The sequence below is a fragment of the Nanorana parkeri genome, unplaced genomic scaffold, assembly GCF_000935625.1.
Source record: "Nanorana parkeri isolate BGI_ZX_2015 unplaced genomic scaffold, ASM93562v1 scaffold420, whole genome shotgun sequence".
In the NCBI taxonomy this organism is placed as follows: Eukaryota; Metazoa; Chordata; class Amphibia; order Anura; family Dicroglossidae; genus Nanorana; species Nanorana parkeri.
Genome location: NW_017306688.1, coordinates 356520 through 380237, shown reverse-complemented (window position 1 = coordinate 380237; position 23718 = coordinate 356520). Strand labels below are relative to the sequence as shown.

General features: G+C 42.4%; 1 protein-coding gene across 1 annotated transcript; it reads left to right on the top strand.

The window, feature by feature from the left end:
• Positions 1-2759: 2759 nt before the first annotated feature.
• LOC108789812 (cathepsin K-like) lies at positions 2760-16672 on the top strand. The gene is made up of 7 exons (XM_018559912.1): positions 2760-2921; positions 5218-5340; positions 6999-7154; positions 8349-8567; positions 10073-10238; positions 12732-12837; positions 16534-16672. The coding sequence occupies exons 1-7, from the start codon at positions 2799-2801 to the stop codon at positions 16631-16633; spliced, it is 993 nt and encodes a 330-aa protein (XP_018415414.1). The 5' UTR covers positions 2760-2798; the 3' UTR covers positions 16634-16672.
• The last annotated feature ends 7046 nt before the right edge of the window (positions 16673-23718 follow it).

The following is a 23718-nucleotide window of genomic DNA, read 5'->3' as shown; positions in this document are numbered from 1 at the left end:
AAACTTGTCGGGCGAACACTAAGCCCTTGCCCCACAAATAGCAGCAGCCTTGCGTACCTGTGCACCTCTCATCCCACACCTCTGGAGGTGGTTACATTGCATGTAAGGAAGGGGAGAGGCACAGGTGCCAGTACTGTTGGCTGGCCGGGTTTCGTAGAGACACTCGAGTGCACCAGAATGGCACGGGAACCTCTTGGAACCTGCTCAGGTAACAGGCGTGGAGCCGAAGAAGCACTGGTGGATGAGGTGACTTCTTGTTGAGTCTACGGAACTATAGGATACAGCAGCAAAAAAAACAAAACCCTGGTTTAATATTTTCCTACCTCATCCAAAACTGAAATGTTTTGGATTTAGATATCGGTAGAGAGAGATTCATTAAGCAATTATATATGTATTGTCTGCACTGTATTAGCAGTATATACTCTATATAGAGTATATACTGCTAATACAGTGCAGACAATACATTTACAATTATACTAACATGAATGTATTAAATGATCTGTATGTAGCCCTGTACTATGGATCATTTAACCCATTCATGTTAGCAGAGGATCATTGTAAATGTATTGTTGCAGGCACTCTATATGTACATTTCAGTTTAGAAGAGAAGAAAGCTATTTTGGATTGTTTGGCCGTTGAAGGAGTCAATAATAGGACATTTTGGGATAAGTTAAACCAGCTGTGCAGAACGGTTCCTTGTGACTTCATGATTCACACAAAATGTGCAATCGTCAGCAGTATTCTTAGTTCACCCTACACTAGAAACTCTTCCATATGTGCTGTAAAGAGGTATTGAATGACTAAGCGTGCACATTTCCTAGATACATAGATGAAGACCAGATTTAAAAAGACATCTTCTTTCATGTGACTTTAAAGTAGAGCTTCTTCAGATCTTGCTCATATATCATCTTGCCAAAGCCATACAGCCAAGGAGAATATTTCTTATTAAATCACAGTGTTTGGAGACACACAAACCATAATCAACCTAGCAAGTCGAGCATGAAGGAGATGGGTGTGTAGAACTTCTGCCTTGCAGCACTGGGGGACCCCGGTTTGAATCCTGGTCATGACAATAGCTGCAAGGAGTTTGCATGTTCTCCCTGTGCTTGTGTGGGTTTCCTCCCATTTTCCAAAGACATCCTGGATTGACCCTGTATGTGTGTACAAGAAAGGCCTTAGATTGTAAGCTCCTTGAGGGCAGGTACTGAAGAGAATGTGCAATATGTAAAGGTATTTATATAAATGCCTGTAATGTTGAGGTGGCCCAAAAGTGACCTAAAACCCCCTCCGGTAAAAATACTGCAAAGCAGCACACTGCCTTTTTAAAGCATTGGATATTAAAGGTAAGCTCTGAAGACAAACAGAGAGTCCCCTACCCTCTCTCTCCAATGCTGTTCTCTGGAACACCGGTGCACAGACAAGGCTCCCAAACCCTTTTGTTATAAACAGTGCAGAAATTGTTTGCACATGCTTCCATATCCAGTAAAAATCTTCTTTACGGATTTAAGGCATACCAGGTATATCGGTCCCCTAACGCGTTTTGGCCAAAAGAAGCCTTAAACTGAATAAGGCCTCATTTGGCTGAAACGCGTTAGTGGGATTGCTATGTCTGGTTTATGCCTTGATTGAATAAAGAAGATTGTTTACCTTATCCAAAACTGTGCAAACACTTTTTTCACCATCTGCATATCTACCCTTCTTGTCAAAATGAAATTTTTCCTCAAATATAGAGCTGAAGCTGAACTCCAATCTGATCTCAGAAGGTGATCTTAAAAATGCATTCAAAGTGCTTTAACGATGAACAGAACTGTACCTTGTTTGTGTATCACTTAGTTGTATATCCTCAAATCATCTCTGAGTTTATGTTGACACTGTCCTTCCTTTCCAGAAGGTGGCTACTTTTGTTCCCCATGGTCCCTGTGTGTGTTGTAAAGTAGCCACGGCTCCAAGCTCACTCCTGTGATGGATTACAATCTCACATTTAGTTTAATTTGTATTGAAATTGTAGTCCATCACGGGCCCGTCCTATGGCCACTAGATGTTGCTAAGGAGCATAGTAAATTTCCTTTGCTCCTCTGCTCCCTCTAGTGGCCATAATATGTTATTACATTGCGTTAGACCTGTAAAGAAAATATACTAAGAACATTCGTATTTGCCTATATTAGCACAGAATGAATGTTAACAGAAAGTCACAGTTTTCCTCTGCAAATTGCTTATGAATAGATCCCTACAACAAACACAGCTGAACAGCGTTAAGATCAGTGTTGGTCAACTCATTTTATATTGGGCACCCCCAATGGGCAACACATAATTTTAAGTGAGTTTGATTCTTCAGAGAGCTGTCAGAGACTGCAGATATGCTATAAAAGTTGTTGGAGATGGCAATATGCTTAAGGCAACATTCATAGATAAGTCCACAATTGTGCTCCTATGTTAAAATGCTGATACATACTGTCTGCAGGAGTTTTGAGGGGCACACAATAAGTGCCAAAGGGCTGTAACCCCCAGGCCTCACTTTGGGCACCACGGGTTTAGATGAAATGTACACCCAGGATATTGTGTTCATAATTTTGTGGGGTTTTTTTGCATTTTCTAATTGTGTAGAACTTATTACATACTAGGTAATGTCACCGAAGCATCGGTTTGAATGAGACATCATTAGAACATGCTAGAACATCGTTGGATTGGGGACATATTGCTTCATAGTATAAAATGGCTGCCTTCACTATGTGTACAAACAAGGTCCTCTTTATTTGACAGATGCTATAAACAGTTGTTGTTTTTTTTCCTGCAGCACCATGAGACTCTACCTCCTGCTCCTCACTATACCTCTGTTGGAAGCCACACCATTATGGGATGACACTCTGAATTCTGAATGGGAACAATGGAAGATCGCCTACCAGAAGCAATACAATGGACTGGTAACAATTTTTTAATAGAAACCATTTGTTTCTACGTCTCTAGCCAAAGAAAAGAGTCAAATGATTGTCTGAGCTTTATCATGATATAGTTCATATAAATCTATCTGTTAATGTTTAGTGCCCAGATTTATCATTGCAAAGGGTAAGTTGCCACCTACCAATCACTGGTGGTCAGGGCCCAGTATGGAACATCCAGAGATATAACTATACACATGGAGCTAAACTTAAAATATATGTAAAGGTAAAAACCTTTTTTTTAGATTTTTGTACAGTGGGGATAGGTTAGACCCGTGGTTCTCAACTGGTGGGTCAGGACCCAAAAGTGGGTTTGCTGGGTGCCTTCCACTACACTAGGTGAGAGGCTCCTCAGCGCCCTTCACCCCAGCACTGTCAGTTCTCACACCAAGCAGCCACTCAAATTATACTGCCCCGCGCTGAGTGTCAGCTTGAGGTGGGGTGGGCTGGAGGTATGGCAGGGAGGGAGCTCTATTCATATGCACATTGTTTACAGCTGGACTGGAGTGACGTCACATTCTGGCTCCCAGCACCTCTACAGGGCATGCAAGGGTTGTGCACAAGCAATGCACATATGCAAGGAGCTCTGTCGCAGCCCACTCCAGTTCTCGTTAGGTAAATAACATTTTGCGGAGTGTGTATGTGTGTGAGAATGTCTGTGAGTGTGTGAGACTTATGTCTGTGGTTGTGTGTGTCTGTCAAGTTATTTGAGGGCCCATTCACACTAGTATATTGCGTTAATTGCACAGTCACATGCAATTAACGCACTGTAGCATGTAATTGCACCTACCGTGCATTCATACCGCAATGCCATGCATTCCAGTGCTGTGTGACTTGGGTCGAGACTTAATGACCAAGGACAAATGTGGTCCTGAGGTTACACAGGTTGAGAACCACTGGGTTAGACCCTCCTGTCAGGTATATCCCCACTGGAGAGATTCAACCTTTGTTTGTCCAGGTGACCATTGTCAGTGAGACAAAAGGAAACAAAACTGAGGAATACTTGTTCCAGTGAAAACTAAGAATGTATTTATTTTCACTTTGGAGAGACTTCCTCTCACTTCCTATTATGTTTCCGGTACAGAAAGTACAGGAAAACCTCCCCAATGGAACACAGTACGAAAAGAAAACTGACAGGGGTTTCAATCCTTCCCTACCTTATCCAAAACTAAAAGGAAAATAATTGGGTTTAAAATATTCAGCAAATTAGGAGGTGAGGATATATTATCCAATGGGGATAAGTGTTCTGGTGACAACTGTTTTTGATGAAAATTTCTGTCACTTTAGGGGGTTTCCTTTCATTTCATGTTGCATCTCCAGCACAGGGATTAAAGGGAAACAGTCATGACTCCTTACTTTGCCCTTTTGGGTCCAGAAGCAGATTCTTTCCTCTGTACTTCAATAGAAAAAGATCCTGAGCTGTTTGCTCAATGGGCATAAGGTCATGTTCAATGAAATACTGAGCTGGTTGGTGTACAGGCATGAGGCCATGTTCAAGGAAATACTGAGCTGGTTGGTGTACAAGCATGAGGTCATGTTCAAAGTTATACTGAGCTGGTTGGCATACAGGCATGAGGCCATGTTCAAAGATATACTGAGCTGGCTGGCATACAGGCATGAGGCCATGTTCAAAGATATACTGAGTGGTTGGTGTATATGAATGAAGCCAGGTTTAAGAAGATACTGATCTAATTGACGTATGGGCATAAGGCCAAGTTAGATGAAATACTGAGCTGGTTGGTGTATGGGCATGAGGCCGGATTCAATGAGATACTGAACTTGTTGGTGTATGGGCATGAGGCCAGATTCAATGAAATACTGAGGTGGTTGATGTATGAGCATGAGGCCAGATTCAATGAAATACTGAGGTGGTTGATGTATGAGCATGAGGCCAGATTCAATGAAATACTGAGGTGGTTGATGTATGAGCATGAGGCCAGATTCAATGAAATACTGAGGTGGTTGATGTATGAGCATGAGGCCAGATTCAATGAAATACTGAGGTGATTGGTGTATGAGCATGAGGCCAGATTCAATGAAATACTCAGGTGGTTGATGTATGAGCATGAGGCCAGATTCAATTAGATACTTAGCTGGCTGTTGTGTAGGCATGAGGCTATGATAAATTAAATACTGAGCTGGTTGGTGTATGGGCATAAGGACAAGTTCAATAAAATACTGAGCTGGTTGGTGTATGGCCATGAGGACAGTTTCAGTCTTTGTAGTTACAGTATTTATTTATTTATTTATCCATTCCCTTGTCTTCCTTTTTATTTTACAGTTTGATGAATTAATGAGACGTCAGATTTGGGAGAAGAACTACAAACTAATCGCTGTCCATAATGAAGAATATCTGCAAGGCATGCACACCTACGAAATGGCCATGAATCGCCTAGGAGACATGGTAACTAGCTGACATGGTAACAAGGGTAAAAGCTGGCCGCACAAAATGGCATTTTACTTGGTTAGCCCTGTAAAAAGAACTGAAGCACATAACAGTTTACCAGCCATAATCCATGTCATAGGATGGCCCTTAGATTGTATGACTGTTGAATGAACTCATTGTATGTGTTGTGTATGTCCTAGCTTAAAATGTATCTAAAACCAAGAACAAAAATGTTATATATCATAGCTAACGAGCCCTTAGATACGTTGGCAGCATTCGTTTTCTTTTTCCCATTTTATTATTACCCTAATATCCTGCTAGTAACACACTTCCTGTACTGTATCTACGCACCTACCTTTCCTCTCCACCAAAACATAGGAAAGGTCTTTTGTAGAACATTTAGATTGCAGGGAACAATGTAATTGATAAAGAGTGTAGCAGTGGCAGAGAGCATGGGAAGATAGCTCACAGAATAAAGGAAGTTCATAGTTAAGCTGGCCATACACCTATGGATGCAGGCATTGTTCAAAATACTTCAACAACGCCTGCATGCAAACAAGTAATTTGACAGCCAGCGGGGCCGACTAGCAAGATACTGAAGCTTGGCCCAGTGGGAGATTCCTCCATCCACACAGTTTAGCGTAGATGGAGGAATCTGTTGCACTTTTTCCATCTGACCATAGAAAATCTGCAGATAATCTATAGTTGTATGGCCAGATTTAGAGATAGTAGTATACGAACAGCCCGCACTATCCAGAGAATTCCAATACTTCAGACTTTATTGAAATTCACAGCAAATCCAATATAACAGTGTAGCAAATACCAGCACCCCAAACCCAAAACCAGCTACAACCTCTGACATGCTTCACCCATAGGCTTATTCATAGAGGTAATAGAGGTAACAAATACAGACCAGTACACAGATGTAGGAGGCAATGCTCACTGATGGATTGGTTAACTCTAAACTAGCCAGTGTATGTGGGTCAGTAAAGAAACTACTAATTCCATCATACTTGTTATAATCTCCAAACCATCAATACCAATTGAAGTCAGGTGTTGTAGCTCAATCCGACCAAATAGCAATCCGCCTGTCAACTGCGCAGGGTCTGAAACAGTGAAACATAGATAAATATGAATACAAAAAAAAAGTCAAACTCTCTTGAGGATACATATATAGGTTTATAAACAAATAGATACATAATTAAAGGTTATATATATATATATGGAAAAAGTCCTTATACTTTCTGGAGTGTCAATTCCCTAATAAGTTCAGAGGCACATTGCAAGTCAATAAACCATTAAAAGGGAAAACAACTGCAAGTAAGCATTTCAAATACTTGACTTTAGTGTGTTTTTACCTGCAGTTTTTAAGTTGGTGACAGGTTCTCTTTTTCCACAATCTGTTGTTGACATCTTATCTCTGTTTCAACATCAGGAGAACCACTGATTCAGCACTTTGCATGTAGATTTGTCTGAAACTAAGAGAACCGTGTCCATTAGAAATCCAGAAAATGGATGATTCATGAATTCTTGTGTGATTCTTTGGAAATTGGACATAGCGTCATGCATATGTACACAGATAAGCCACTTCATCTAGTGTTTTATACCAATTTAATGCGAATGCTAACCTGCCAGTTAGTAAAATTGTTCTACTACAATGCTCCATTTCTTTCCAGACCAGTGAAGAGGTTGTGAAGACAATGACAGGACTAAAAGTCCCACCAAAAGACAGGGTGAGGAACATCACAGCTGATGATAATGATGAACCACTAAACCTCCCGGACTCCATTGACTATAGGAAGAAAGGTTACGTCACACCAGTCCGGAACCAGGTAACATTACAAAATCCCTTTCATCCAAGATCAACAGTTTTCCATTAAAAAAGGTTTCAAGTCTTCATAATATTTTAGAGCTGCTGTACATACAGGTGAAACTCGAATAATGAGAATATCGTGCAAAAGTTCATTTATTTGACTAATGCAACTTAAAGGTGAAACTAATATATGAGATAGACTCATTACATGCAAAGCAAGATAGTTCAAGCTGTGATTTGTCATAATTGTGATGATTATGGCTTACAGCTCATGAAAACCCCAAATCCACAATCTCAGAAAAGTAGATTATTACATGCAATCAATAAAACAAGGATTGTACATAGAACAATATCGGACCTCTGAAAAGTACAAGCATGCATATGTACTCAGTACTTGGTTTGGGCCCCTTTTGCAGCAATTACTGCCTCAATGCGGCGTGGCATGGAAGCTATCAGCCTGTGGCACTGCTGAGGGGTTATGGAAGACCAGGATGCTTCAATAGCGGCCTTCAGCTCTTCTGCATTGTTCGGTCTCATGTCTCTCATCTTTCTCTTGGCAATGCCCCATAGATTCTCTATGGGGTTCAGGTCAGGCGAGTTTGCTGGCCAATCAAGCACAGTAATCCCACGGTCATTGAACCAGGTTTTGGTGCTTTTGGCAGTGTGGGCAAGGTGCCAAGTCCTGCTGGAAAATGAAGTCAGCATCCCCATAGAGCTCGTCTGCGGAAGGAAGCATGAAGTGCTCCAAAATCTCCTGGTAGACGGCCGCGTTGACCCTGGACTTAATGAAGCACAGTGGACCAACACCAGCAGATGACATGGCTCCTCAAATCAACACAGACTGTGGAAACTTCACACTGGACTTCAAGCATCTTGCAGTGTGTGCCTCTTCATTCTTCCTGCAGACTACACCAGGTATCCTTTGGGATCTCCTGGTTGACGGATAGCAGCCTCAAAAAGTTTGTTCTTTACTTCTGATTTCTGTCTATTTTTAGATCCAGCGATCCTTTAACACATACCTAATAAAATCTAATACTTCTGTTCAATAAGTGTCATGGGGGTCATGCTGAGTCATTGGGGCGCGGTCTTCATTCTAATGCTCTACAGACTACTCCAGGTACCCTTTGGACTCTCCAGGGTGACAGATAGCAGTCTCTTTTCTTCTGATTTCTATCTATTTGTGGAGCCTAATCTAATACTTCTGTTTTAATAGGGTTCATGTGGGTCATGCTGGGCTTTTAGCTCAGTGGGGGCTCTGGAGGGCCAGCTAAAGAAGAAAACAAAAAAACTATTGGTTCTCAGTCCTCAGAACCTGGTAGACTGTGTGAAGAAGAATGACGGATGCGGAGGAGGCTACATGACCAATGCGTTTGAGTATGTGAGGGACAATAAAGGCATTGACTTAGAAAAAGCCTATCCTTATGTTGGAGAGGTGAGTACTGGCAGAGTCAAGAGGCTTCATGTAGTGCATACATATGCGAAGGATCTATTTGATATGTTGTACTGTAATCTACTAGCAGACGATTGGGTTGACTTCGTAAATGAACAGACAATTGATACTTATCTCAATGAATAAAGTAAAGTTGTGTCCACTTTGATCATCCAACCATGTGCATGAAAAATCATTTTTTTTCCTGTAGGAGAAAGTGTGTTAGGTGATGGGGAGAGAAGTCACTATAGGACCATAAAACCATATTTTATTGGCCTGTGCAGTTCAGTTAAAGTAAATTGAAATCCAATCACTCAGTTCCAGGGACGTGCGGTAAGGAGAGGCAGGTGTGGCAGCGCCTCACCTAGTATTATGAAGAAAAAAGGTGTCCGCTTCAAGTCTGAAGCTGACAGCTTTTTCTCAATTCAGAGCGGCTCGTTACAAGTTACACAGCAGGGAAATCCTCCCTACTGTGTAACTCGTCATGGATGGAGCGTTGTCTGTTAATTACAGGCAGCGCTGCATCTGGCTTTTGACAGGTAGTTATGTTACACAACAGCGGGCTTCCCCACTGCTTGTGTAACCTAACTTGGTGAGGCAAGTGCTGTCATAGTCTCTACTCTTTGTTAGAGGCTTGAGCTCTGTGGATGGCTTGGACCAATGGCAAAGCGCCATTGGTCCAAGCTGTCCAATCAAAAAACAAACACTGAGGCCATCAATCTTGATGCCTCACCAGTGACAAGCATGTAAGGGACAGGGAGGCTCCTCCCTTCCTCCTCCCCACACAGCTTGGTTACCGAGCTGGGGGTGGGGCTTCAGCGGGACAGGCGTGGCTTCAGCAGTACCGGGGCGGAGCTTCGGTGGGCTGGGGGGTGCCTCACCCAGCACAGAAGGCACGGCACGTCACTGCTCAGTTCCCCTATAAACTTCACCACGTTATTTTAATTCCAAAAGTTTTTTTTCGATACTGTAAAACATACATCTTTATTAAAACGTTAGATGTGGCGGCTGTATTCGTTGTTTTTTTAGGCTTTTTTCCTTTAATTCACCTGGTGATCCGGCTAGTAACACACTTCCTGTCTTAGGGTGACTACCTAGATCTGCTTTAAAAAAAAAATTGTGGATATATAACAGACCCCGGGTTTCCTACAATAATGGGCTTTAGAATTAGGTTGTTTTTTTTAATAACTCCATGACGAAAGGGGTGGATCTTCTAAAAAAGATCTTTGTCAGCCTTTAAGTGCCATCTTGCTGGACTACAACTCCCTCCCCCCCCTTTTTACTTTTCTCCATAACATAAGAAGAGATGTTCTGTAATCCAGGTGAGGAGAACTTACACAGGGCCTACAATACTTTACACGTCAAGCTTTCACTGCAGCAGAGGCAGAGTTGTCAGCTTAAAGAGGAAGCTAGGTGCTCACTGGATTTTTGACACTCTCTGGCTTTTCTTAGAGGTTTCCTCACTCTCTGTACTATATAAACTCTCCTATGATGTTTGTTATCCCTAGGACCAGACCTGTAACTACACCACAGCAGGCAGAGGTGCTAAATGTAAAGCATATAAAGAAGTCCAGGTTGGCAGCGAGAAGGCCCTGATGAAGGCAGTGGGCGTGGTTGGGCCCATCTCAGTGGGTATAGATGCCGGTCTGTCCTCCTTTCAGTTTTACAGTAAAGGTGAGTTTGGGCTAATTAACTGGAACCAGAACAACCAATCAGAATGCAGCTTAAAGGCATATTTAAACCTGAGCATAATTTTTTTTTTTATTGCAGCTTTTTAGTCGGTAGATGTGTCAGCTGTGTTTGTTTTCTTTGTTCCTTTATTTTCACCTATTGATCCTGCCAGTAACACACTTCTTGTCCTAGGGTGACAACGCATTCTCGCTGCACTGTGTCTATGGAGGAGCAGTGTTGTCATCCTAGGCTGCACTCTTGTAGTTTAAGCACCTTCTTCTCTTCATGACATAGACCTGAACCTGAAAATCCAAAATCTCATCTAAAATGTAAAATATGTAAATGTAAAAAATGGCACGGGGTCCCTCTAAAATCCATACCAGTCCCTTATGCAAGATAGGGGTCTGATATGGATGTTAAGGGGGACCCCATGAAAAAATACAAAAATATGTGGATTCCAGCTTTACATCAGAAACCCCCCATCACATCAGCTTTCCCCTTTACATCAGGAGTCAACAGAAGCCCTAACACGTCTTCCCCTTGCTGGTAGCTGCTTCTCTTTTTGGCGGCAGGGTAAGGATATTCCCTGTGTGCTGAGCCAGCGCTGTTTAACCTATGGAGGTTCTCCAGTATGAGCGGAAAGGAGCCCAGGATAGTCAATGTGCTGGCCTATTACTTGCAGCGCGTCCCCACAGGTAGCGCTATTCCCTGGCGGCTTCCATGTCTCCTGTTATACTGATAGTCATAGCCAACCTATAATACCGGCACACCATCCGTCCCTACAGGTAGCACTATGCCCTGGTGGCTTTTATGTCTCCTGTTATACTGTTAGTCCTAGCCAACCTATATTACTGGCACACCATCCATCCCTACAGGTAGCAATATCCCCTGGTCCTGGTGGCTTCCATGTCTCCTTTCATACTGTTAGTCCTAGCCAACCTATAATACCGGCACACCATCCGTCCCTACAGGTAGCATTATACCCTGGTGGCTTCCATGTCTCCTGTTATACAGTAAGTCATAGCCAAACCCATAATACTGGCACCATACGTACCTACAGGTAGCACTATCCACTGGTGGCGTCTATGTCTCCTGTTATACTGTAAATCACAGCCAAACCCATAATACTGGCACACCATACGTACTTACAGGTAGCACTATCCCTTGGTGGCTTCCATGTCTCCTGTTATACTGTAAGTCATAGCCAAACCCATAATACTGCCACACCATCTATCCCTACAGGTAGCATTATACCCTGGTGGCTTCCATGTCTCCTGTTATACTGTAAGTTATAGCCAAACCCATAATACTGACACACCATCTGCCAGGATATTTGTCCTTCATACACGAGGTTCTTAAAGTAATTTTTTAACCATTTATACATCAACCACACTATTTTAAAAATCTGTTTGCAGCATGCAGCCGGTTCTGCTCTGTCCCACTAATATTTACCCATCTGTCACCCATAATCCTGCCCGTTGCCTCACTCCATCACTACTATAATTCCCAGTGCATAATGGGACTTGTAGTTCATTATAGAGGCCGTGTACCCTGACAGGAAGCAATGTCAGCGCTTCCCTACAACCTCCTCCAGGTGCCCGGGCGGGCATGGTTGGGATATCTGAATGGAAGTGATGATGTCACAGAGGTTATAAAAGTAATTCACTCATAAAATAGATTGGATACCCCCAAAAAAGATGCATGGTCAACAGGTGTAGGGATGGGAAGTGTGGAGGCAATCAATAACTAGCCCGGAGTTCCGCTTTAAGTACAGTATGTGCAGAATGTTTCCAGCTGCTATAGTTAGGGAAAGAAGTAATGGTGTTTGGCTGCCATCTAGTGGTGATTACAGAGTAAGCACCCAACATTCATCACCTTACCTAAGGGTTTCTCTGATGGGATATGTTGCTGTTTAATATCTATCTTACAATTATTTTGGCCCAAATGATCCCTGAATTTGACCCGGTATCAGCTTCTTGCAGTCTATGTACAGCATAACTCAGACTGGAAAAGGGTGAAGCAACACAAGGAGCAGGTCCATTGTGCATTCCCATGCTAAAGAGCTTATATGAGTAGAGTAGTGACAGAGAGATGAGCTCATCAGTCTTCTTCTTCTCCTGTCACTGTCCAATCATAGCCTGGGGGAGGACCAAGACCTGCAGGTGTAACTTAATCACAGCAGAGAAAAATCAGGTCTCTATCCCTGCTAGACAGAGCCATGTTTGTGAAAAAGTTGTGTAAATCTCAGGACTGGATGGACAGAAATAAAAGTCCTTTGGCAGGTAAAATGGTTGTCATATATGTATTTAATCTGTTCAGCTTTAAGATCACATTTGAGGATTCATAACAATGCATGGATAGAATGACCGGTGATAGATCATATGTAGAATGATAGAAGCAATGTTATAAAGTGAGGAAAGGAAGTGTAGGAGGGGGATTTTGGAAAATATGTGTCTCCTTATTCCATACTGTTTATATTTGATTACATCATTACAGGTGTATATTATGACCCACAATGTAGTCCGGAAGATATAAACCATGCTGTGCTTGCTGTCGGCTACGGGGTGCAGAAGAAATCCAAATACTGGCTGATTAAGAACAGGTACTTTACTTAGTGCTAAGCAAAAATGCTGAGTAGTGTAATCAATGTGATTGTTTTAATGCATTTTATTAACGTGACCATTATAAACTAGGGATGCACCGATATATCGGCCGCCGAAACATACCGGCCAAAAATTGCACTTTTGGCAAAATGCCAAAAGTGCTATTTTCTAGCTGAAATAGCAGTGCATCCGTTCTCTTGTCTTCTCCCCACTGGGCGCTGCTCTGTGTCCCGGCGGGGAGGAGAGAAAGTGCCACAGGCGGCCGAGCGATGCGGGAGGGGAGCGCCGTGAGCGTCCAGAGTCTCTCCTCCCCGCACCGCTCAGCATCCTGTCACAGATCAGAGGAGAGCAGTGTGGGCAGAGACAGCCAGTGCTGTCACAGGAGGCTGAGCTCTCCTCCCGCACCACTCACTCAGCCTCCTGTGACAGCTGTCAGGATGGAGAGTGAGTACATACACTGAGTGATCAGTGATCGATGAGTGTTTGTAAATAATTGAGGACATGGTATGTGGACTATATTCTCAATTATGAATAAATGGGAAGTGATCTACATCACTTCCTGTTCATTCATGATTGTGGACATAGTAAACATACTATCTCCACATGTTATGAATGAACAGGAAAACTCAGTATAGAGGATTCCTGTTCATTTATAAACAGGGGATGCAGAAAAAGAGATTAAGGATTGTGTCATCAATCTCTTTTTCTATTTTAAAAGGGAAATATCATGGGGTCTGTTTAGAACCCGAATATATCCCCAAAGTCCCTAAAAGTAAAAAATAAAAATATGTAATAAAAATGAATACATAAATAAAAATATAAAAAAAAGTAAATAAAAATTAAATATTTTTTGTAAAAAAACTGAAAAAGTTAGAATAAAAAACATTTTCAGTTTCGGCCTGACATTTTTTTCATTTCGTTTTTTTTCCCGGTTTTGCAATTTTCATTTCGGTGTTCTAAAAATGTACATAGCATATTTGTCCAATAAAACTGCAGGTACATTTGTTCTGTGTAAGTTAACCAAAATGAATGTTCTTCTGGTGGAATGTCCTTCAATAGGTTCATTCATTATGGCCACTAGATGGAGCTGAGAATCATAGCAAATAAATACTTATTAGTAACGATATATACAATGTTGCAATTCCAGAGAACGCTGGAGAGAATGAACATATAACTGTAACTATTGCTATCCCCGTAGTAGCAATGGTTACATTTAAATGCTCATTCCTTCAAGCAGTCTCTAGAATTGTAACATTGTATCTTCTTACAAACATGTATTTAATTTCCTAATAATCCTCAGCTTCATATGGTGGCCATAACATGGTATTTTCTTGAATCACTATGTTCTTTATGCGTTATGCTATTGAAGAACTTTCAAACACAAGAGAAAATACACTAAGAACATTCATTGTTGCCCCATAGTTTGTCCCTTCATCTACCAGATGTGTCTATGGTCCAAATCCTTTGTGCAAATCTACCTACAGAATTGGACATTTTTTATATATGATGGCTTTTGAATCATTGTATCTAGCCTAGGGAATACCAGTTCAAAGCAAACAGCCCTAATGAAGGAGGTATCTGGCAGAACCATTGGCCCTGAGCCACTGAGATAACAACAGAGGGATTTTTGTAAGATCATGATGTAGGCACCTGGCCAGTTGATATGAGGAATCAGCTCCATCAAGAACGCAGAGCTCCGAAGTAAAGAACACAGAGCACAGAAATAAAGAATGCAGAGCTCAGCAGTATTGCACGCAGAGCTCAATAGTAAAAAACGCAGAGCTCAGCAGTAAAGAACGCAGAGCACGGTATTAAAGAATGCAGAGCTCAGTAGTATAGAACGCAGAGCTCAGCAGTAAAGAACGCAGTGTTTAGTAAAAAGGACGCAGAGCTCAGCAGTAAAGAATGCAGAGCACAGTATTAAAGAACGCAGAGCACGGTGCTAAAGAACGCAGAGCTCAGCAGTAAAAAAAACATAGTTCAGTAATAAAGAACGCAGAGCTCAGCAGTAAAGAACGCATAGTTCAGTAATAAAGAACGCATGGTTCAGTAATAAAGAACGCAGAGCTCAGCAGTAAAGAACGCATAGTTCAGTAATAAAGAACGCATGGTTCAGTAATAAAGAACGCATGGTTCAGTAATAAAGAACGCAGAGCTCAGCAGTAAGGCACACAGAGCTCAGCAGTAAAGAACGCAGAGCTCAGCAGTAAAGAACGCAGAGTTCAGTAATAAAGAACGCAGAGCACAGGAGTGAAGAACACAGAGTTCAGTAATAAAGAACACATAGTTCAGTAATAAAGAACGCAGAGCACAGGGGTAAAAAACGCAGAGCACATGAGTAAAGAACGCAGAGCACAGGAGTAAAAAACGCAGAGCACAGGAGTAAAAAATGCATGGTTCAGTAATAAAGAACGCAGAGCTCAGCAGTAAAGAACGCATAGTTCAGTAATAAAGAACGCATGGTTCAGTAATAAAGAACGCATGGTTCAGTAATAAAGAACGCAGAGCTCAGCAGTAAGGCACACAGAGCTCAGCAGTAAAGAACGCAGAGCTCAGCAGTAAAGAACGCAGAGTTCAGTAATAAAGAACGCAGAGCACAGGAGTGAAGAACACAGAGTTCAGTAATAAAGAACACATAGTTCAGTAATAAAGAACGCAGAGCACAGGGGTAAAAAACGCAGAGCACATGAGTAAAGAACGCAGAGCACAGGAGTAAAAAACGCAGAGCACAGGAGTAAAAAACGCAGAGCACAGGAGTAAAAAACGCAGAGCACAGGAGTAAAGAATGTAGAGCACAGGAGTAAAGAACGCAGAGCATGGTAATAAAGAAGACAGAGTGCGGTAATGAAGAACGCAGAGCTCAAAGCAGGATCCTTCCTCAGCACAGTCATCTTCCCATTCACCTTGGCCTGGAAGGAAACTCTCCTGGCGCTTCAGCTGCCACCCACATCACACGGCCGGTCTGTATCCTCAGGACAGCAGCCCGCAGCTGCTACACACCCCACACACAGCAGCCAGTACACAAGCTGCACACAGCAGGTGACAACCAGCCAGGCCCCACCTGGCCGCGGGCCCTCGGGCAATGCCCGAATGGTCAGTCCGCCCCTGATCCTGTTCCTTGTTTGTGAAGGACGATGATCTCTTCTCTTAACTTTTTTGACCATTCTTTTGACTTAGCCCTATTTCTAACATGCAGTCAAATGTGACACTCACCATACAACTAGCTAGTTTAGGAATTTCAAGCATGTCTGGTGCATCTAATATAGCCTTTGATTGGTTGCATCAGGTGTTCTTGAGACTACACCTGTTTTGGAGATGTGTGCTCCTGTGAGGGATTCTATTCAAGGGGTTGAATAATTTTGAGACTGCAGAAGGCATTAAAAGGTGCATTTTTAGATGAATTTGAGGAAACCACTGGAAACATTTGTTGTGTTGACCTCTTTCAATGGCTTTTGTCTGATTTGCTCATTGCAAACAGCTGAAAGTCTGTACATTTTGCCAATAAACCTGATCTGCAATAGAGGTTGAATAATTGTGATTACAACTGTATGGGATGAACAGATGGACCTCTATGTAACGTTACTAACATTACCATCTATGTAACCTTTCTGCTTCTGACCTGCCCATGTTTGCCTGTATTATTAGTATTGCTGATCCTGTAATGAAATGTAACCCAATTATTTTTCTCTCCTCAGCTGGGGCTTGGAGTGGGGTGATAAAGGCTACATCCTAATGGCCAAAGACAAACAAAATGCTTGCGGCATTGCCAACCTCGCCAGCTACCCCCTTATGTAACTGTCCTGTACACGACCTGTACTAGGAGGACATGGCCGCTAGACTGGCCGTCTTTGGTTCCTGTCCAGTTTCCTCGTTATCCTTCTCTATTTTTTTGAATAAGCACTTCCTGTGTCACAGAAAATTCACACAAATATATATGTTTACAGTCTATTGCCATTAAAGTATAAGTAAGCCCAATCACTAAAATCTCACATAGGATTTACCATGTTCATGTCTCTTGAAATGTTTTTGGTAAAATTTATAAGCAGCTTACGTTAATAAGGTAATACCTGGTACTCCTGCCATTAAGGCACTTCCTGTTATAAGGTGACAACGCTTACAGTTGAGCTCCCATGTCGTCACCCTCTCACCAGGGCTTCAAATGGAGACTACAAGCAGTTATTTCTACGCACATGGTCCACTGTTGTCACCATCAGGAAACCCGTCCAGAGAAATACATGCACTCATCAGAGTACAGAAAGTGGCTGCAAAGAGACTGCAGGAGATTGATTAGCAATAGGAGATGCAACAAAGGATAAAAGAAAGGAGAAAATTATGTTATAAAAAGACAGTTGTTGATGGTACGCAGTGCTTTTGCAATTCAAATGTTATTTGGTTACGGTTTACATCTAATTTAAAGGAAGACTCTAACCAGGATCAAAATGATCAGTTAACAAGATCAATACTAAAGCAGCTCCGATCAGGTACGCAGGTTTAAAGTTAAAAGAGCTTTGGGTTATAAGTGGGTATTGTGTGCAATGGCTAGCTGTTTCTTAGAACAGGGTACCGTGCACTAGGTGCTCAGTTGTGTTGCCATTAATTCTGAATTGCACCCCAAAGCACCTCTTGCCATTTATCATCACACAATGCGTGCTATTGCAATAAAATGCATTGCGGTTCCATGACAATAAAAAGGAATGGGTACGCTACTTTTTTTTACCACATGGCAATGCAACGCTGGTTACGTTGGTACTGCGTGTTGTAATAGACACTTTCCCGGGAGGTGCCATTCAGAGTAAATGGCTACACAACAGTGTGCCTAGTGTTTGCTAGACGAATGGATCCGACACCTTTAGCATGATGCAATGGTAGGTATAGAAGCTAAAGCACTTATACTAGGGCCAGCTCTAGGCAAGATGCCTATTAACCTGTATGTGTTTGGAGTGTGGGAGGAAATCTATACAAGCACAGGGAAAGCTTGCAAACTCCATGCAGATAGTGTCCTAGCCAGAATTCAAACTAAGGACCCCCCTAGCATTGCCAACACTGCTAACCACTAAGCCACTGTGCTGCCCATCCAACTGCACATAACATACAGCCATGGAAACTTGGAAGTACAATTCCTGACATCAAAAATGACTTTACAGCAAACTTTAAAATAATAACTCAAGCTATTTGCTACAGTGCACTGTAGTTGCCCTTTAAAAATGCCATTTGCAGCTTTTCTATATGTAACACATATAGTCGCCATACACACACTGTAATATCTGAGTTCCCTTTCAGTTAATGTTCTGGTCTATTTCCTGTGTGCTTCAGTCTGTTAAGCTCGTTGAATATTTACTGGTTAGCATGGGTGACCGGTTTACAACTAGGCCGTTATACCGAGGTAACGGCCAGGGTTATGCAGTGCAATACAGAGCAGCCTCAAAGCAGAGCATGTCCTCATGTCTTAGCAGCGTTTCAGGAACCAGATATACAGAATAATTTAAATTTGGTTTTCCACTTTTTGGAGCCAAATTGGGTTTCTATTTCTTACATGTTTCCATTCACATAGAATAAACAAAAATTAAAAAATTTAATTTTTTGCAAACTTCTGCATCCCTTTTAAGCACCTTTTCCTTGCATAAAAATCCTACCTATCCCCTTCCTCCAATGTATAAAAGGCTGCAGTCATTTCAAAATATGGTGTATGTATGAATGAACCGTATGTGTAGTATTTAGGATTATTTACAATTATTTCTGGGATGTCAATTCTGAAGTGAAAAAAATAAATCACGCTTGCTGTGAATGTTGAACGCCACACACAGGGACTATATGAAAAACATTTTTTACATTGTATTCTTTGTAAATTGTTTTTGTTACATTGTCTTCTTTGTATACTGAAGAGTCCGGCACTCTTGGATTTAAAATTTTTGATTAGTGGATATTGACGATGCTGATTTTCATTTTTTTTGTAATATGAATTTTTGCAATGTGATCAATATATGTTTAATAATTAAAATAAAAATATCAATGTCTTTATCTCCTGTTTCTTTAATGATTTCAGGTGTCTGTTCACACTTGGGGTTTTAGTTATAAACAATTCACATAACCATATGCAATGCGAAGCTCTATGAATGTTTATATTATATAATGAACCTTTATACATGAACACCTGATGTGAGTTGTGGTTCGCCGCGGTCCATTTTCCCTCAGCTGCTACTATACGGTGCATTAGGATGCCTTCAACGCATTAAAACACAATTTGCCATGACTTACCATAGAGCAATTACCTGCATGGGGCCTTAGGCTCCTGGGCGTAGTGCTGGATAAGCCAAGCTTGCCATAACGTTCACCAATTTAAAACAGCCCTGCAAATGGATGCCAAAGTAATTTCTGCAGAAAAGACATCTATGGCCACCACTGTCTGGAACTCGTTTGTGTAAAACCTGACATTGTACCGCCATTTCCTCTTCTGTCTAACATGAAAGATGAGAATGTCTAGCCACAATTCTGCAATCTCTCCAACCATAAAGTTCAAAGTCATGATGTTCATACAAGGGTGATTTTACAAGCATGTCCAGAAATAAGGAAACAGGTAATTTTAATGTCCTTTTTGCTGCATTTTTAAAGCATTTTAGAATCCAGTTATACGCACATACAGGTATACATTTATATATGTGTGCTGAACCCTGCATTCCCTCTGTGGTCATGGAAGTATCATCCTCATCCTTAATATTTGAAATGAGGAATGCTTCAGTATGACCAAGACCATGCCAAGTCATTGATCATGTGATCAAATAATTCTGCCAAATCCTTATAGCCGATTTGCAGGCTTATGGCGGAAGCAGCAGAAGAGAGGAAGTAGCATGGCTGCCTTGTATCTGGGAGACGGAAGAAGAGGAAGGCTTTGTCAACCACTGATTTACCTCCTATGCATGCACTGGTTGTATAGCATGGCTGCTCCGTGATAGAAAAGGCAGTCATGCCCTGACTGTAGATGGTGTGGCTCAACTAGCACTTTTTCCTGCAGAACCTGTTTGCCCCCTACTGCCTCCACGTACAGGACCTCTGCCTGTTCCTTTAGGCCTCCCTAGCATATTTTTTTATTTTAAATAAAGGGGATCGCCTGACTTTAGTGGCAGCTATGGCAATAGGGAGAATGATTATGTGCTGCTTTGGTACAACCTACCCTCTCACAATAGTATGCAGTGACATGCTGCAAACAAAGGGCAGCTTTCTGTGTCAGCAACGAGTGTAATAAATACGAAAGAAAATATACCACCCAAAAACCAACTTTGATCCTAAACGGACAGTGCAGTGTGGTACTGCAAAAAAAGAAGCTCACAAACTATACTATTAAACTGTTCTGTTGAATTTGTACAAAGTTGAAAGCCTTACCTTTAAACTTTCCTATAGCTTATAGATCTGTTTTGGATGCTACTTCCACTGGTCAATTCAAGCCTATTACCGCTTTATAATAAACCAGGTGTCACAGCCAAAACTACCTAAAAACTCCTTATTCCACTGCAAGCAACTCGATTTTCCCTCATGAGAAACTAAATGTAAAAGACTAAAAAATGTTTTTTTTAAATGACACATCCAACACATGGGATTCCAGAATATGGTGTCACCAGGGGTGTTTCTGGGTTCCCAAAAGACCTGGGGCACCTAGACTACACCTACACCTTTTCTTCAGCGTATACAGTCCTCAGCACACCTCTGTGTCATACTCACACTGCTCACCCCTCGTGAGCACCCACACTGCTCTCTCATCAGTGTGTTCACCAGGTCCCTTGGGTCACTGACCTTCCCGACCTCTCCCAGCCTCTCCTGGCTGTTCCACGTGCGTCCAGCACGCACCCGAGTCTACTTGTGACCATGTGCCTCCTGCACACCCACACACAACTCCCCCTGAGCTGTGGGCTGGCTTCTTAATGAGGTTGCTCTCAGCCACCTGATCAGCCCAGGCTGGTAATTGGCAATACCTGCCCCCAGGACTGGAGATTTCATCCCACCAGGAGCTCTAAAGGTGGCCATACACTGTACAACAACTGTACAAATTTAAAAAACGTACGATATGCCCATCTTGGACAGGCAGATCGTACTTGCAATCATCGCAAGCCGGCAGTTCGGCAGTTGTCGAACAAGCACGCCACTAACCCGTAACGTAGGATTCTCGGCGGGTTTTCCAGCCTGCTTGTTCGACGGAAGACGTGCGATCGTACAGTAGAAACGGTTGCACGCCTTCCATACACTTTGCGATTATCGTACGATCGCGGGACTTCCCGCGATTATCGTAGATAATCGTACAGTGTATGGGCACCTTTAGAAATCTCCAGATCCCAGTTACAATCAGGAAAACCTGGAAGAATCTGCAAGGCCAGGTTCTTCCTTATAAAATGGTTCACATTCTGGACCCTCTCAGCCCCTCTAGCTGAGAGTCTTGGGTAACCAAAGTAACCATACTACACCGTGTCATTGCCATCCACTGCCACAATATATATAGATATCTATAGATATATATGTACACCGATCAGCCATGACATTCTGACCACTGAGGGGTAAAGTGAATAACATTGTTTATCTGGTTACAATGGCACCTGAAAGTTAGTGTGTTATATTAGGCAGCCAGTGAACATTTTGTCCCGGAAGTTGATGGCTAGATGACTGGGTCAGAGCAACTCCAAAACTGCATGGGATGTTCCTAGTCTGCAGTGGTCAGGACCTACCAAAAGTGGTCCAAGCAAGGAAAACCAGTGAATTGGCAACAGGGTCATGGGCTGCCAAGGCTTACTGATCCACATGGGGGAGCGAAGGCTGACCCGTGTAGTTCGATCCAAGAGCTTCTGTTGCTCAAATTGCTGAAAATGTTAATGCTGATTCCGATGGAAAGGTGTCTGAACACACAGTGCATCACAGTTTGTTGAGTTTGGGGCCACCGACCGGTCAGGGTGCCCAGGCTGACCCGTGTCCACTGTCAAAAGCACCTACAATGGGCATGTGAGCATCAGAACTGGCCAACTGGTCCATGGAGCAATGGAAGAAAGTGGCCTGGTCTGATGAATCACGTTTCTTTTACATCAAGTGAATGGCCGGGTATGTGTGCGTTGCTTACCAGAGGAAGAAGACAAGCCACCAGAGGCACTAGGATGCTTTGGGCAATGTTCTGCTGGGAAACCTTGGGTCCTGCCATTCATCTAGAAGTTTTTTTTACACCTCCCACCTACCTAAATATTGTCACCGACCAAGTACAGCCCTTCATGGAAACAATATTCCCTGATGACAGTGACCTCTTTCCACAGAAAAATGCGCCCTGCCACGCTAATTTCAAGAATGGTTTGAGGAACACAACAAATTTGAAGTGTTGACTTGGCCTCCAAATTCTCCAGATCTCAATCCAGTTGAGCATCTGTGGGATGTGCTGGAAAAACAAGTCCCATCCATGGAGGTCCCACCTCACAACTTGCAGGGCTTAAAGGATCTGCTACTGACGACTTTGTTCCAGATACCACAGCATAACTTCAGAGGCCTAGTAGAGTCCATGCCTCAACGGGTCAGGGCTGTTTTCGCAGCAAAAGGGAGACCTACTCATTATTAGGTGGGTGGTCATAATGTTATGGCTGATCAGTATATAAAATCAATGTATCTAAAGTGTCTTAACATTACAATAAGCAACCTGCTCAGTTCATGAACAGTTGTAAATCTTTCTTTGAGTTCCTGGGGCTGCACCCCTGCTGTAGCTATTTCTAACCCACTCTGGTAGATTTTAACTTTAATATAAGGAGCTATGCCTAGAAGACTTCTCTTAATGCTACACTATGTTGACAAATAGTTGTTGACAGCTAACCATCACACTCATACTATATGACCAAAAGTATTGGACTTCCCTCCATATTTTTGAGTTCAACTGTTTCCATTAAAGGGTACTGTTAATGTTACATCATACAAAGGCAGTTTAGTCTCTGAGTCCCGGCGGCAAAAGTCGCCGGGAGTCTGTTTAAACAGCCCCGATGCTGGCGACGTACACTGTACGTCGTCAGTCACGAAGGGGTTAATGTCTTCATGAATATAGTCCATGGGGGCTTAACAGGTCACGGATTATTGATCTTAACACTTTATGTCTCCATTTGACATTGTGACCCCTTTTTTTTCTTTTGCTGATACTGCTATTTTTATCTTTGTACACTATTAAAATGTCAATAAAAATTGATTAAACAAAGGCAGTTTAGGCAGTTGTGTGCTTCCAACCTTGGTTTGAAAAGCTTTGTGTAGAAAAACTCTGGCCCTCCATGTCTGTGGCTGTCAAAGTCTTGCAATACCTAATGGGACATGTACTGTAGTTGATCCACAGTTGAAGGGCCGGAGCTTGCCTACCACTGGTGTAGAGGAACTCGAGTGGCCTGCAGAGCCCTGACTCCAACTCTATTAAACACCTTTGGAATAGGAACACAAGCTGTGAGCCATTTCTGCTCATCCAACATCATTACCGGATCTTGCATATCTCTTTTGTCTGAATAAGTACAACTTGCTATTCCCAGAGTGGAGGCTGCTACAGCCACAAAGAAGGGGCCAAATCCAAATGTCTATGGTTTTGGAATAGTTATGTCCAATAAGCTCACATAGATGTGATGGTCAAGTGTCCACAAACTTTGACCTTTATAGTGTATGGTGGGTTGACCCTTACAAGATTCTCAGGATGCAGAGGTAGACAGTCTAAGTGCTTGTAGGGGACATTAAATATAACTGCAACTTTGTGAGTGGGTGCGTGAGCAGCTTTTTGGATGTCTTCCAGAAAGTGATGACAGTTTGCAGAGAAGTCTTGCAGTCTTCCGTCAATGACCATCATTGATCAATATATACATGTACCACAGTCTGGTGGCTTTGTATGGAGAAGTGTGCTA

What these genes read in the sequence shown, in the direction of transcription:
- LOC108789812 (XM_018559912.1), top strand. Translation starts at nt 2,799, where the DNA reads ATGAGACTCTACCTCCTGCTCCTCACTATACCTCTGTTGGAAGCCACA. An exon ending in AGAAGCAATACAATGGACTG is followed by an intron (nt 2,922 to 5,217) that starts GTAACAATTTTT and finishes TTTATTTTACAG; the next exon opens with TTTGATGAATTAATGAGACG. An exon ending in TGAATCGCCTAGGAGACATG is followed by an intron (nt 5,341 to 6,998) that starts GTAACTAGCTGA and finishes ATTTCTTTCCAG; the next exon opens with ACCAGTGAAGAGGTTGTGAA.